The 15,410-nt window shown below is 46.0% G+C and overlaps 2 protein-coding genes across 2 annotated transcripts in view; one reads left to right on the top strand and one right to left on the bottom strand.

The window, feature by feature from the left end:
* The window catches only part of LOC130493502 (keratin, type II cytoskeletal 5-like), a 203,161-nt gene that overhangs the window by 136,965 nt on the left and 50,786 nt on the right, over positions 1 to 15,410 (bottom strand). The gene's annotated exons all lie outside the window — the stretch shown is intronic.
* LOC130477178 (keratin, type II cuticular Hb5-like) lies at positions 617 to 15,345 on the top strand. Its single transcript, XM_056849251.1, has 9 exons — positions 617 to 1,054; positions 4,095 to 4,303; positions 6,132 to 6,192; positions 7,833 to 7,928; positions 9,377 to 9,541; positions 10,998 to 11,123; positions 12,784 to 13,004; positions 14,013 to 14,044; positions 15,059 to 15,345. The coding sequence occupies exons 1-9, from the start codon at positions 617 to 619 to the stop codon at positions 15,343 to 15,345; spliced, it is 1,635 nt and encodes a 544-aa protein (XP_056705229.1).

The following is a 15,410-nucleotide window of genomic DNA, read 5'->3' as shown; positions in this document are numbered from 1 at the left end:
ATGTGGCTTGTTAAATGGTCTAACTGCAGGTTTTGTAGCATCTGATATGAAGATTTCAAGATAAAGGGAATGTGAGAACTACTACAGAGACCTGAGAAGGAAAGGTTGGTATCACATCTATTGATCCATTCTTTGAATTCTTCACAATGTTTTTCAGAGTCAAACAACAGTGAGTTAGCCAGGCTACAGATTCTGTAATTGGGCGGTATACAGAAGATGAGACATGTATTTTATAGGAGGCCTTGCAACTGGCTTGAGTCCCATTTCAGTCCTGGTGTGTCATACTGGTGGCGTTGTTCCACAGAGAGCCTTGGATCCAATAACTTTATAGGAACTTCCTCACATGGATCCCAAGAAGGGGAGCTGCGTTCACCCTGGCTATTCAGCCCAGTGCCTGAGAAGCTGATGGCCGAAAACTCCCAGCTCATAAATGCCATGAAATTGCTATTTCCCCACCAGAAGGAAGCCAAGCCCAGCTTGCCAAAAGGGATATAAAGGACTGTGTGCCCTACTTAAACCCACAAAGCTTGAATGTCTCCTTCCTGCCCCCTGCCCCTGCAAGACACACTTTTCACAATCCCTTTCACCTGCTTGTGCTCCGCTCCTCTGAAAAGCGATGTCTTGTCATGCTGGCTCTGGATGGGATCAAACAAACTACAGCTCCTATTCAGAGATTTGGCCTCAAAATGCAGGCCAGTCATATACGGGCAGCAGTGCTTGCTGTCCTATAGGCATTGGAATATGTTATGGAGGAGCAGGGGGCTTTAGCAGTAGGAGCGTCGGCTCCTGGGAACCAAGGCTTGACAGCAGCTTCCCTGCAAACGGGCATCACAGTGGTGTCGGCGTCACACATAGCTGCTGTGGCGCTGAATATAGCTACAGGCATGCTGGAGCTGTTGCTCCTGGTCCAATGCGCATTGTGCCGGTGACTTGCAACGAGTCGCTGCTGCAGCCTCTCGACCTGAAGATCGACACCATGGCCTTAGCGGTTAAGTGCCAGGCAAAGAATGAGCTCCAGAGCCTCAATAGCAAACTGGCCGCTTTCATTGACAAGGTGAGTCTGGGAGGGTGGGGAGGTTGATATGCAGCTAATATGATACATGTCTGTCAGAGGAATATAGATGAGTGATTGCCATATGGCACGATGCTCATGCCAAGTTTTATGGGCCCAGCAAAAGCCCAGCCATACAATCTAAATGACTGGGTCAACTTGATTGGCCAAGTGCTTCTCAAGACCAGTGAGGATGCACTAGCACACCTGGACAAATGACTTTCAGCAATGTTGATTGGGTTCTTGCTTGCTTTGTCATAGTTAGGGCTGTTCTTAGGAATTTGGCTACTCCAGACAGTGGCCCAGAGCTACAGCAATGTCTAGAGCCAGTGAGGTGTAGTGGTTAAGAGCGGCAGACTCTAATCTGGTGAAGCGGGTTTGTTCCCCAACTCTTACACATCAAGCCTGCTGGGTGACCTTGGGCCAGTCACAGTTCTCTCAGATCTCTCTCAGCCCCACCTACCTCACAAGGTGTCTGTTGTGGACTGGGGAAGGCAAGGTGATTGTAAGCCGCTTTGAGTCTCCTTAAAGGTAGAGAAAAGTGGGGTATAAAAACCAGCTCCTCCTCCTCCTCTTTTTCTTCATTCTCTGGCATTTTCCCTTCCTCATTACTTCCTGACGCAGGGATGTTCTCCCCCCCACTACCCACCCACTTTGGGTTTGTATCTTGTCATTATGGATTATTTTGTCTATGTTTGTTGCTGGTGTTCTCCCTCCATTTGTTTCTTTTATGGCATTTTTACACTCAGTTTGTTCTCAATTGGTACAAGACGAATGTTAAGAATTGCATACCTTAAAGGGGGGAATCAGCATCACAAAGAAGAAGATGGCATGAAACTACTCATGGGTTCAATTTATGCAATGGGAAAAGGAAAAAAAATATGAAACGGGGCATGTCTAGTTGAAACAATGGGGCTGTGAAATTCAATAAGATACTTACCTGAATGACTATAGACTCCCTACACTAATTCAGTGGACGGTTGACCAACAAGTCTAATCTCCCTTTCTGGACTTGCCACAATAAAACAGGCAAGCAGAGATAAACACCTGAAGCTGCCTTATACCGAATCATACGCTTGGTACATTGAAGTAAGTATTGTCTACTCAGACTGGCTGTCAAGGTCTACGCAGACTGGCTCTCCAGGGGCTCAGGCAGAGGTCTTTCACATCACTTACTTGCCTACTCCCTTTAACTGGAGAGGAGGGGGTTTAACCTGGGACCTTCTGCATGCCAAGCAGATGCTCTACCACTGAGCCACAGCCCCTCAATATCATCTTCCATGATTCAACACAGGCTTTGTTCTCAAGACCAATAATGCAGTCATCAAATGGTCTTCAGGAGCCATCATGAACCTCTTCACAAATTTTAGATATGATGAAGCCTGTTTGAAATGTGATTAGAACCTACTTTGTGCATGATAGTTTCCAACTGGCTAACCTCCACCAAGGAGATCTGTGTTATTTGAGAATGCCACGTGTATACCACCATTGTGTGTGAAAAGTACACCAGTTATTTCTCTGTGGTACCCTTTGAACGTTATCAGTGGTGTGGGAAGTGCTTTATCGTGGGTTTAACTTACAGCACTCCTGTAAAGATCCAGAAACAAATGGGCAGGGCCAATTGTGAGGACCTCTTCCAGCTAATCTGCACCCCTCCTTTAGGGGTAGTGGGGATGCCATGGGAAAGGCCACACCATTAGCTCCACCCACAGGCTTATAAATATTGGGTTGCATCCAGTTCAAAATTTCTGCTTGCACCACAGTTCTTGCACAAGCCGAAATGCAAGAAAAAGACTGTAGTAGCCTCTTGCGCTTACTTATTGCATTTGTGCTTGCACAAGATCTTGTGCAACCACTTTCTGGGCACGATAATATGTAGGGTGAATGTGCTAGGTGTTGCACAAGATGCTGCACAAGTAGAACTCCGCTAATTCAATATTTGTTTCTGCTTGTGCATTGCTGGATCTAAGCCATTATTTTAGCAGTGTGAGATAAAAGGTAAAGGTCAAGGTCCCCTATGCAAGCACCGGATCATTCCTGACCCATGGTATGACATCACATCCCAACGTTTACTAGGCAGACTTTGTTTATGGGATGGTTTGCCAGTGCCTTCCCCAGTCATCTTCCCTTTACCCCCAGCAAGCTGGGTACTCATTTTACCGACCTCGGAAGGATGGAAGGCTGAGTCAACCTTGAGCCGGCTACCTGAAACCAACTTCTGTCGGGATCGAACTCAGGTCATGAGCAGAGCTTGGACTGCAGTACTGCAGCTTACCACTCTGCACCACGGGGCTCTTCCACTCTGCGCCAGTGTGAGACAAGCCCATTGTAAATCACCTCCCATGTCACTGCACTGTGTGTATCCTCAGTGTAGATGGACTGGAATGCTATTGTCAGTTATAATAAAGTAGACACCTATCCATTGTAACAATACAAATAGATATATGGATCTTTGTCATGTAATGGTATGCACAGATCTCCTACTTACATCCATGCAAGCACTGGGTCATTACTGACCCATAGTGTGATGTCACATCCTGACATCTACTAGGCAGACTATGTTTACAGGGTGGTTTGCCATTGCCTTCCCCAATCATCTATACTTTGGCACCTACACGGTATTTATAAAAGTTGCAGTAGCACCAGAGAATGAAGCCATGGGAAAGCCATTGTGCCGCTTATATAAAAGGTCCATATAAAAGGTCCATCTGACGTTTGCTGCAGATTTGGTAGAAGTAGGTTTTGCCCCATAAGCTAATTAGAGATGGCAGCCTCCAGGTGGGACCTGGGGAGCCCTCGGGATCCTCTCCAGGCTACAGACTACACAGATCAATTCCCCTGGAGAAAATGGATATTTTGGAGGGTGGACTCTATGGCATTGTACCCCATTGTATCCCTGTCCTCCCCATGCTCCTTCCCCAAATCTCCAGAAGTTTCCCAATCCTGGATCTGGCACCTCTACCCCTTATCCCCTGATGGTTACCAGGCAACCCTAAAGCTAACTGGTTACAAAGAGCTAGAATGTTTTCCTTTTGGGATTCAGGTCCGATTACTGGAGCAACAAAATGTGATGCTGAAGACCAAGTGGGACTTCATACAAGAAAAGAAACGTTACAAAAGTAAGGTGGAGCCCCTCTTCAACGAACACATCTCCATGCTGAAGAAGGAGATGGAATGTCTCGAATTGGACAAAACCAAGATGAAGGCTGAACGTAACTCTTTAGAACAAGCCATGGAAGGTCATAAAAGGAGGTGAGTTCTAGGGAAACGTTATATACTTTAACAGCATGCTATTTGAAGGCATTCAAGTTTTGTACATGACTATCATTACCAGCTATGGCACTGACCTCTGTTGCTAGGGTTGCCAGCTCCGGGTTGGGAATTACCTGGAGATTTGAGGGTGGAGCCTGAGAAGGGCAGGGTTTGGAGAGGGGAGGGACTTCAGTGCCATAGAGTCCAATGGTCAAAGCGGCCATTTTCTCCAGGGGACCTGATCTCTATCACCTGGAGATCAGTTGTAATAGCAGGAGTTCTCCAGCCACCACCTGCAGGATGGCAACCCTATTTATTGCAGAGCAGTCCTCCATTTCCGGGCACATTTCTGCAGTGCTAGTATCTGGAGGTTGGCAACCCTAACTTTACATGGCAGCTGCTGTTAGAAGGAAAGTGTTTTTTGGTCTACCCATTGCAGGATGCTCTCCCACTCTGGAATCCCCCTCCTTGACAGAAGATGCGTTCCTAATTTTTAAAGACTTACTTTTGTTTTTTAAGACCTATACTGTTAGTTTACTGCTGTGCTTTTGATTTATTCAGTAGGCATGTATGTTAATTGGGATTTGTGTTTGCATGCATTTACGGTCAACTTCTTTGAACAAGAGAAAAACAGGGGGATATAAATATTTTAAATAAATAAAGCTGGAGTGTGTGTGTAAGTGCTGTCAAGTCACTTCTGACCCATGGCGACCCTATGAATCAATGTCCTCCAAAATGTCCTATCTTTGACAGCCTTGCTTAGATCTTGCAAACTGAGGGCTGTGGCTTCCTTTATTGAGTCAACCCATCTCTTGTTGGGTCTTCCTCTTTTCCTGCTGCCCTCAACTTTTCCTAGCATGACTGTGTGCTCTGAGTTTATGTTGTTGCTTCTCAATCTGCCACCCACCAAATGACCAGTATCCTGTGAGCCCTGTCATGATTGCTGTTATTACTCTTCTTGTATCCAACAGCTGGTTTCCACTGTTGCTTAGAAGGCCACTCCCGGCAGCAGCTGAGAAAGGCAATGATTTCTGCTAATTGCTCCATTCCACTGTTATGCCCTTCATTATCCCTGGTGGTCCAATTTGTTAATTTATTACAAATATTTATATCTTACTTTTCTGCCAGTAGCTGGTGTCAGTGTGCTGCCTTGTTCTTGGAGGTCCTGTGAAACCCGAGGCCAGCATCTTGGGGGCATGGTGAGCTGCAGCGAAAGAAAGGGTGGGAACTCTTGTTCTTTGAGCTTCTTGCCTATATGGCTGTGATGATACGTTTCTGAAGGTGTAGCCCTGACTTGGATAGCCCAGGCTAGCCCAATCTCATTAGATCTTAGAAGCTAAGGAGAGTTGAGCCTGGCAAGTATTTGGATGGGAGACCTCCAAGGAACACCAAGGTTGTGACGCAGAAGCAGACAATAGCAGGCAATGGCAAACCACCTCTGAATGTCTCTTGCCTTGAAAACCCCACCAGGGGTCACCATAAGTCAGATGTGATTTGACGGCAAAACAAACAAACAAGGTGATACCAAATGAAAAGGCAGATACTAGAGGGGGAGAATCTATCCTGTGGTCACAGTATGGAGCTTCTGCACTCTGCAGATCTCTTTCCTCCCTGGCAGAGCACAAAATCATTCCAAATAAGGATCTATATACATATGCAGATATGCTTAATTTGCACAATATGTTGAGAGAAAAAAGAGTCCTGTGTTTTTCTTGTGGTGAAGAGTTGTAACTTTTTGTTTAAAAGCACATGACAATCACACCCCGTATATGATGCTTATTTTATGTCTTGGATGGATTCATAAAAATCTTTTCCCTTACCTGATCAGGTATGAGGAGGAATGTAATAAGCGGACGTCCACTGAGAATGAGTTTGTAGTACTTAAAAAGGTGAGTGACTTAATTTTTGATGCTGCTGTTGGACAATACTGATTTAAATAAATTTAAAATAAATAAGGGACTGTGAATTTTCAGCTTCAGTTCCAGGGTGTGTGTACTGAGGCTGAAAATAGGGGTGTTGCACTTTTCGGACAATTTGGCAATAGTGTGTATTGGGAGGATCACATATAGCATGTTCTTCTCATACAAGTGTTAAAACATAACAACCGAAAGGTTATATTGTGATGAGCTAACCCTTCCTGGGGGAGGAGAGGGAAGGGGAAGGGAAGGTAGCACAGCAATCTTGTCCGTTCTCAGAAGCTAAGCAAGGAGACCTCCAAGGAAGACTCTTCAGAGGAAGGCAATGGCAAACCACCTCTGCTTCGTGTGTGTGTGTGTGTGTGTGTGCAAAGTGCCATCAAGTCGCAGCCGACTTATGGCGACCCCTTTTGCGGTTTTCATGGCAAGAGACTAACAGAGGTGGTTCGCCAGTGCCTTCCTCTGCACAGCAACCCTGGTATTTCTTGGTGGTCTCCCATCCAAGTACTAACCAGGGCTGACCCAGATCTGATGAGATCAGGCTGTACCATGCTGCCTTCCCCCTCTGCCTCTTACTTGCCTTGAAAGCCTCTTTCTGGGGATGCCATAAGTCAGCTTTGACTTGACGGCACTTTGCACATACATACACAACCCTCCCTGAGTAATGTCTGAAATATTATCAAAATTCTTTTGACTTCGCTTGAAATTCCCATCATATTTTTCATCAGAGGTGTGTGTAAAGTGCTGTCAAGTTATAGCTGGCTTATGGCGACCCCACAGGGTTTTCAAGGTAAGAGATGTTCAGAGGTGGTTTACCATTGCCTGCCTCTATATGAGCTGAGAGAGTTCGGGGGAAACTGTGACTGGTCCAAGGTCACCCAGCAGGCTTCCTGTGGAGGGAACTGAACCCTGTTCTCCAGCTTAGAATCCACTGCTATTATCCACTACACCAATGGTTCTCTTCATCAGAGGTGAAAGGTAAAGGTTGTCCCCTGTGCAAGCACTGGGTCGTTATTGACCCATGGGGCAATGTCACATCACAATGTTTACTAGGCAGACTCTGTTTAGGGGGTGGTTTGCCATTGCCTTTCTCATTCGTCTACATTTTACTCCCATCAAGCTGGGTATTAATTTTACCATCCTTGGAAGGATGGAAGGCTAAGTCAACCTTGAGCTGACTACTTGAAACCGACTTCCGTTGGGATCGCACTCGGGTCGTGAGCAGAGCTTTGACTGTAGTACTGCAGCTTACCACTCTCTGCCTAGTCTCTCTAGTATCAGAGGAGCATGCCTATTATTTTGGGTGCTGTGGAACACAGGCAGGATGGAGCTGCTGCAGTCATCTTGTTTGGGAGCTTCCTAGAGGCCCCTGGTTGGCCACTGTGTGAACAGACTGCTGGACTTGATGGGCCTTGGTCTGATCCAGCAGGGCCTTTCTTATGTTCTTATGGCTCATTTTCATTAGAGGGGACCTCCAAAATTTGCTGTGATTGGCTGTGACTGTATGTTCTTTTGTCTCCACACTCACTTTTATCTCCTTTGCCTCTTTAGAACATTCTTTGTCTTATGAATAGTAATGTGGTACAAATCACAATGTTTTGGTTTCCATGCAGGATTTGGATTGTGCTTTTACACACAAGGCAGAGCTGGAAGCCAAGGTGGAAAGTCACATCAAACAAATCAGCTTCTTGAAATGTATATACGAACAGGTGATGAGACTTTAAGCTATTACAAAAAAGTCTGTTCTGGTAAAAATGTTTCAAACAGCAAGTCTTGCTGATTCTCCTGATTGCAGTCTTACAACCTGAGTGATGGGAGAGACTTCTTGGAAGAATCCAGTGTATACTTCTCTTACACATAGGGTTGCCAGATCCCTCTTCGCCACCAGTGGGAGGTTTTTGGGGCGGAGCCTCCGGAGAGCAGGGTTTGAGGAGGGGAGGGACTTCAAGTCCATAGAGTCCAATTGCCAAAGCGGCCATTTTCTCCAGGGGAACTGATCTCTAACAGCTGGAGATCAGTTGTAATAGCAGGAGATCTTCAGCTAGTACCTGGAGGTTGACAACTCTGCTTACACACCAGAGTACCTCTGTACTTGGTGCTAGGCTAACTCTGCATCATTAGCAATCAATTCTCTAAATAGAGACGTTTCATCACTAGAAGAAGAGTTGGTTTTTATATGCCGACTTTCTCTACCACTTAAGGGAGACTCAAACTGGCTTACAATCACCTTCCCTTCCCCTCCCCACAACAGACACCCTGTGAGGTGGGCACTTGGCATTCAACAGCCAATCTCTTACTGTTCCCAGTAGAAGCAATGGAAAGTAGCCATTCATGGGGGCCTAGGTAAACCTGGATTGTTGAATGCCTTCAGATAGGGTTGCCATCTCTGGGTTGGGAAATTCCTGGAGATTTGGGGGTGGAACATATGGAGGGCTGGGTTTGGGGAGGGGAAGAATCTTAGCAGGGTATAATGCCATAGAGTCCATTCTCTAAAGCAATCATTTTCTCCAGGGGAACTGATCTTGGTCACCTGGAGATCAATTGTAATAGCAGGAGATGTCCAGTTGCTACCTGGAGGTAGGCAACCCTACCTTCAGAGGAGGCACACCTTAGAAGGGGCCACCGTGGAGTTTCCAGCTCCGGCTTGGGAAATACCTGGAGATTTTGGGGGTGGAGTTTAGGGAGGGTGGGATTTGGAGAGGGAGGGACTTCAATGCCACAGAATCTAATTGTCAAAGTGGCCATTTACTCCAGGGAAACTGATTTACATAGCCTGGTGATCAGTTGTAATAGCAGGAGCTCTCCAGCCACCACCTGGAAGTTGGCAACCCTAGGCCACTGTGTAGAATAGTGGTTCTCAACCACATTGAGCCAGTGAGTATTTCTGGAATTTCAATAACAGGTATGTGTACCACCACAGAACAGTTGGCATGAAAGATGGGACCAAAACCACAAAATGGAAGATTTCATTTTCTTTTTTAAAGAGCCATATTTTGTTCTGAATCTGTGCATTTGGCTCTGAAGCCCTAAGCTGCTGCTCTAAACTGCGTAGACTGCCCTCTGAGGATAGATGGTCATTTGGTGCTGCTGTACAACACCATGATTCTACATGAAGCAGAACGATCAATGATTATCATACATTGTGACACTTTTGCAGGAAACTTGTGAGCTCCAGGATTCTATTTCCAGCACGTGTGTCATGGTGCAAATGGACAATAGCCGAGGCTTGGACATGGGTCACACCATTGAGAAGTTCCGGCAGCAGTACGAAGGCATTGCATCCAAAAGCCGCGCTGAGGCTGAGGCTTGGTTCCAGTGCCAGGTAAGCAACTGCACATATGGATCCTTATCACCTTTATGTGAGAACCAGTGGTTAGGGTAGGGGTCCCCAACCTTTTCGAGGCTGTGGGCACCTTTTGATTCCGACACAGGGTGGTGGGTGGGGTGCAACAACAGAATGACTGTTGCAGGAGGCAGAGCCAATGACAAAATGTCTGCCTCAGGAGGTGAAGCCAAGCACAGAATTCAGGGAGCAAGGTGATAATGTAACGGTCATAGGCTGTTTATGCATGGGAGTTTTACCTGAGGTTTGTGCTCAGTGGACCCACACTTTTCTGTTGGGAGTCTATGCACCAGCAGCCTCCAAGCTCAAATCAGAAAGTATTTGAATCCCCACCTCATGAAATGCTGCTTCGTAATTGGCTGTAGTGAGAGAAAAGTCCCCCCGAAACCCAATTGCTGCATAAAAAAGCATTTTAAGAACAAAAAAATAAATAAAATGGAGCAATCTGAAAAGAAGGGCGGGGGGAGAAGTCCAAGCCTGGGTTTTAAAAAGCTTTTCTTCTGCTCCGAAAGAGCTCTGAGGAAGCAGGAAACAGGAAATATTTGAACACCCACCTCTGGGCATGCTGCTTTGTAACTGACTATGAGCCAAACTAAGCTTGCATGTCCCGCACTTTGCCTTATGCATGGAGATTTCACCTGGGATGAGCTCATAGGAAAGAGAAGAATTGGGTTAACCGAGGAATGGAATTTGTGAAGGCTGGCAGTGAGGTCATCTCTAATGGAGGGGAAACTCATGCATAACTCCAAGGAACAACCGAGACAGATTTGGGGTGAATGTGAGTGAAAGAACCCATGCATAAATGACCATAGTAACTCTTCAACACTTCAGGCAGAAGCTCTGTTGAACAGGAGGCCTTTTAATCTGCACAGCCAATCAGATTACCAGGGGTGAATCAGAAACACTGCTGGGCACAAGCCCCACCTGCTCCTGCTCACTATTTAAAAACACTTGAAGGGTGGCAAGCTGAGGGAATGATATTCCAGCTGGTAGCAGTTGCCAGGTCACCCTTCTTGGCATGGGCCACTGGGGAAATTGTACAAGAATTTGGTAGATCCTTTTGGGGTTATATCCCAATGGCTCAGTCGAAACAATTTTCAAAGGATGGTCGTAAATGCTTGCATCCGGTTTGCTTCACCTTACAGCAGCTAATTATTTGGCAGGTGGTGGGGACCGTTGGGTTAGAGCATTGGACAAAGGAGCTGACACAAGAGTTCAAATATCCCACTCAGACATGAAACTCAGCAGGTGATCTAGAGGGCAGAGTATCCTATTTCTCTAGGTTGTTACAGAGGAGAACTATGTATGTCATGTGCCCTTTGGGAGAAGGATGGGAGGGAGGGAGGGAGGGAGGGAGAGCGAGAGAAAGAGAGAGAGCTAGAGAGAACTCTGACACATTCATTTACTTAATGGTCTGTTTTGCTTCTCATGGTAGTATCAAGAGCTCAAGACAATGGCAGCCAAACACTGTGACAGTCTGCGTAATGTCAAAGAAGAGCTTCAGGCTCTGACCCGTGTTGCTCACACACTGGAGTCAGAAATTGCAAGTATTAAAGCTCAGGTGAGATAAATGGCGTGGCCTTTGGAATGACTGGGATGCTGGGCAGCAAACCAAAATATCAAATGCAAATACAAGAGCATTTCTCAGAAACTCTGGTACGTATTTTGAAAGTAGCACCAGAGCAGATTCACAGGTACCAACAAAGGTCTGAAAGTAGGGCTTCCAGGCTCCAGGAGGTAACTGGAGAACTCCTGGGATTACAACTGAACTCCAGGCATTAGAGATCAGTTCACCTGGAGAAACTGGCTGCTTGGGAAGGTGGACTGTATGGCATTATGCCCGATTGAAGTCCCTCCCCCCCAAACTCCACCTTCCTCAGGCTCCACCCCCAAATCTCCAGGTATTTCCCTACCCAGAGCTGGCAACCCTACAAGAAAGCTGTTTCCTCATGGCCCCATTCCATCCTGCTCTAGTTATGTTTGGATTCAGAAGACATGCGGACAGGCTTAATGACTGCCATCCTCTCCTTCAGTTGGACAATGACTAGTTTGGAAGATACAATATCACTGGCCTTACTTTCATGGTTTCTGAAAGCAACTGACTCACAAGATCTATTTAGGCAAGAATAGCTGGGTCATTCATTCAATCAATTGTTTGTTCATCCATTCAGTTTAGGATTGCCAGATCCTTCTTTGCCACCGGTGGGAGGTTTTTGCGTGGAGCCTGATTAGGGTGGGGTTTGGGGAGGGGAGGGACTTCAATGCCATAGAGTCCAATTGCCAAAGCGGCCATTTTCTCCAGGTGATCTGATCTCTATCGGCTGGAGATCAGTTGTAATCCCAGGAGATCTCCAGCTAGTTCCTGGAGGTTGGCAACCCTAATTCAGCTTCTCATCCTCGATATTCTGGTTTGTGACAAAACAACATAACAGAGAAGCATATGGCAGATCACCCAGATTAATCCTTCTAATGTAAAAGCCAATGCCGGTGGAGGAAGATTTTCAAGCATCATCAGCATTATTGTCTTTATTGTTGTTGTTGACTATTCTTGAATCCTTAAATCCCCTCCCCCCCACAAAAACAAGCTCAGCTTTGACTTTCAAGCGTATGGAAGAGACAGAAAAAATGGGTTTGATCCAAAGGATTGCAAGCTCCATGCTGCTCCGTATATAGCTCTTTCCTGCCTCTCTTTCCCCACTGCAGCCTCTTCAACTCCTCAAGAAAGATGGTAGGGAGAAGCCTCAGCAATAACATGGGGCACACTATGGGGGTCTACAGGGGCACAAGGGAATGAGCAAAGATTACCCCCTCTTGCATTAGTGCCTTTCTGCTCATGGACGGAGACTTCAGACCTAACCCCATAGCACATTGATGGTTAGGGTTGCCAACCTCCAGGTGTTGGCTGCAGATCTCCTGCTATTACAACTGATCTCCAGGCGACGGAGATCAGTTCACCTGGAGATAATGACTGCCATGGAAGGTGAACTCTATGGCATTGAAGTCCCTCCCCTCCCCAAACCCCACCCTCCTCTGACTCCACCCCCAAAATCTCCAGGTATTTCCTCCAACCTGGACCTGACAACCCTTTTGATGGTTCACAACAGGAGAACATTGCTTGTAAGTTGCTGTCTTCAGTGTTCCTCCCTGTTTCAAATGGAATTTGAGTCTGCGCCTGCCCATTCCAAGAAAGGTATCTGGGGGAAATCTCCTTGTGTTTACAGCGCTGCAAACTGGAAGAGGAGGTAGCTGCTGCTGAGGAGCGTGGGGAGATGGCAGTGAAAGATGCCAAATGCAAGCTGGTTAGTATGGAGGATGCCCTGCACAAGGCCAAGCAGGACATGGCCTGCCAACTGCGGGAGTACCAGGAGCTGATGAATGTCAAGCTGGCCCTGGATATTGAGATCACCACCTACAGGAAGCTGCTGGAAGGAGAGGAATGCTGGTGAGTAGGATCATGCAAAAAAAAAAAAAATCAGTAAATTTTGGGTTTATTGGGCCCAATTTTTTTGGTAAATCCAGAATACGCCGAATACCCATACTGGTAAATATAGGTATTCGGCTTATTTCCAGGTTTACTGAAAAAAATTCAGGCCCATTGTAGTCTATGTGGATTTTTTCAAAGCTCCTGTGGGGGCATTTTTGGAGGCAGAGTCACCAAATTTGCAGCATGGCTGCAAAGGACACTCCTTAGACAGTCACCGAACTTTAGTGAACTTTGGGACAGGGGGTCCAATTTTATGGGCTTGCAAAAGGGTCACCCCTATCCTCCAGGCATTTGCAAGCCGAGCTGTCCATCAGTTTTCAGGTTCAGAAGTTCAGCGTTGCCCAGGACTGGCGTAAAGAGTCAATTGGCAGGCTGGCGCCTCAAAGTCTGGAGGCTCCCTTTGTATCTGGGGTGCATAGCATGATGTCCATGCAAATTAGCTTCCAAACTGAGGGAGACGGCTTAAATGCAAGAAAAATAAGGCATGGAAAGCATTTTTTGGGGTGGCAAATGACATCCTGTGAACAGTCCTTTATTATAGTAATCAAAAATCTGATTTCAAGAGATGGTCATGGTGCGGGGAAATGAAACTTCTACTTCAGTTTTCACGGGGTTTTCACGGGGTGGGGGTATCACAGCCAGCCGAATTGTTGACCTCGGGGCCGGTTCTATCATTATCATTAAATCTTACAATAAAAGAAAAGGGGAAAAAAACCATAGATATAACATTACTAAAAAAATCAAATACTAATGATACAAATTATTTTTTAAAAAACCTAAAACAGTGCTACTAATATAACTAAAATACCTGTAGCACTTAATTCGGGCCCAGACGCCATTGGAAAAGAGATGAAAGTATCCAGTGATGAACAAGGACAGTGTACATCACCTCTAAGAGGTACTTTGTTTCCGGTGTTGTTGTCAGAACAAGAGATCTAATATTTTCTTTCATTTGTTTTCCACTAGGATGAATGAAGGAGAGTGTGCAGTGAACCTCTGTGAGTAGTTTATACTTTGAGAAATGCTACTACCAATACAATAAGATTTACTAGGGCATATCCAGATAGTAGGGTGGTGGTGGAATGGCTATGTTACATACAAACAAACACATGTATGCTGAAGTACACATCCTAGGAATTGCATCCGTATCTCTCCTAGAGCTGAAACTCAAAGTCACAGAATCAGTTGAAGTTTTAAGATGTATCTCCAATTAAGTGGATCATGAATTTTAAAAAAGGAGTTTTAAAATGCAGGTACTTGCAAAAATTGCAGGGAGCAGACAACACCTGAGTAAAGCAAGTTTGTCCTGCTATCTCATATGGAGGAATACTTTCTCTGGTGCTTGTAATTCATGTTTGCTTGCATCCAAAATCAAAGAACGAATTGTGCTTCAGATTGTTGCTTTTATGCCCATATAAAAGTAAGCCACCATACAATGACAATGTGGTTAAGAACATGAGAAAAGCCCTGCTGGATCAGACCAAGGCCCATCAAATCCAGCAGTCTTTTCACACAGTGGCCAACCAGGTGCCTCTAGGAAGCCCACAAATGATTCATCAGTGAAAGGTTTCTTTAACTGAGTGATCACCCTGATCTCTGTTTATCTATACCACAAGGGTCAGGGAGGGTGAACCAGCATAAATCTACTTTTCTAGCTCCAGAGCATAAGAACTGTCTAGATGTTTAAAAACAAAGCTCCAGCCCGTCTGGCACCTGGCTTCCAGCAGATAAAAAAGCTCATGAATTATAAACAGGGCTTCAAAGAGAAGGCATCTTTTGTATCCATTCACTTGCAGGTATACTGCCTCTGAACATGGAGGTTCCAATCTTACCTACTGCTTTGACTAAAATTGCCCCGTATAGATCTAGCATAAATGTGTTTGTCACTTTATGCTATTTAGGTAGCTCGAAGCAGAAGCATGATACCGAAAGCAGAGGAAGTTCCCATCTGGTGGGAAACCATGTTTCATTCCCCGATGAAATGCAAAATGTGTGGTCCCTTTTCTCACCAGGCATCCGGAGAAGCGAGGGGGCTATAGTGTGTGATGGTGCCTCCCGCCATGGCCCAGCATACCCTTCGTCACGTGGAAGCAGCCACAGAGGTGTAGGGATCGGCGGCCACTCTGGCGCTACTTGTGGCGGCAGCCCTGCCACAACAAGCGCCCATACCAACTGCAGAGATGCCAGCAGCTCCCCTCACCCAGACGACCATGGCACTCCACATAGCTTCAGTGGTGGAAGTGCTCATACCACCACACTGCGCTTTGTGTCCTCTGTCTACTCGTCCGGGCCTCCGTGATGAAAACAAGAAAGTTGCTTTGGGATGAAATGTGAATGTCTCTTCCTGTCAACCTGCGATGCCTC

This window comes from Euleptes europaea, chromosome 1, assembly GCF_029931775.1.
Source record: "Euleptes europaea isolate rEulEur1 chromosome 1, rEulEur1.hap1, whole genome shotgun sequence".
Taxonomy (NCBI): Eukaryota; Metazoa; Chordata; class Lepidosauria; order Squamata; family Sphaerodactylidae; genus Euleptes; species Euleptes europaea.
The sequence above is the reverse complement of the archived record's forward strand: the minus strand, read 5'-3'. Positions and strand labels throughout refer to the sequence as shown.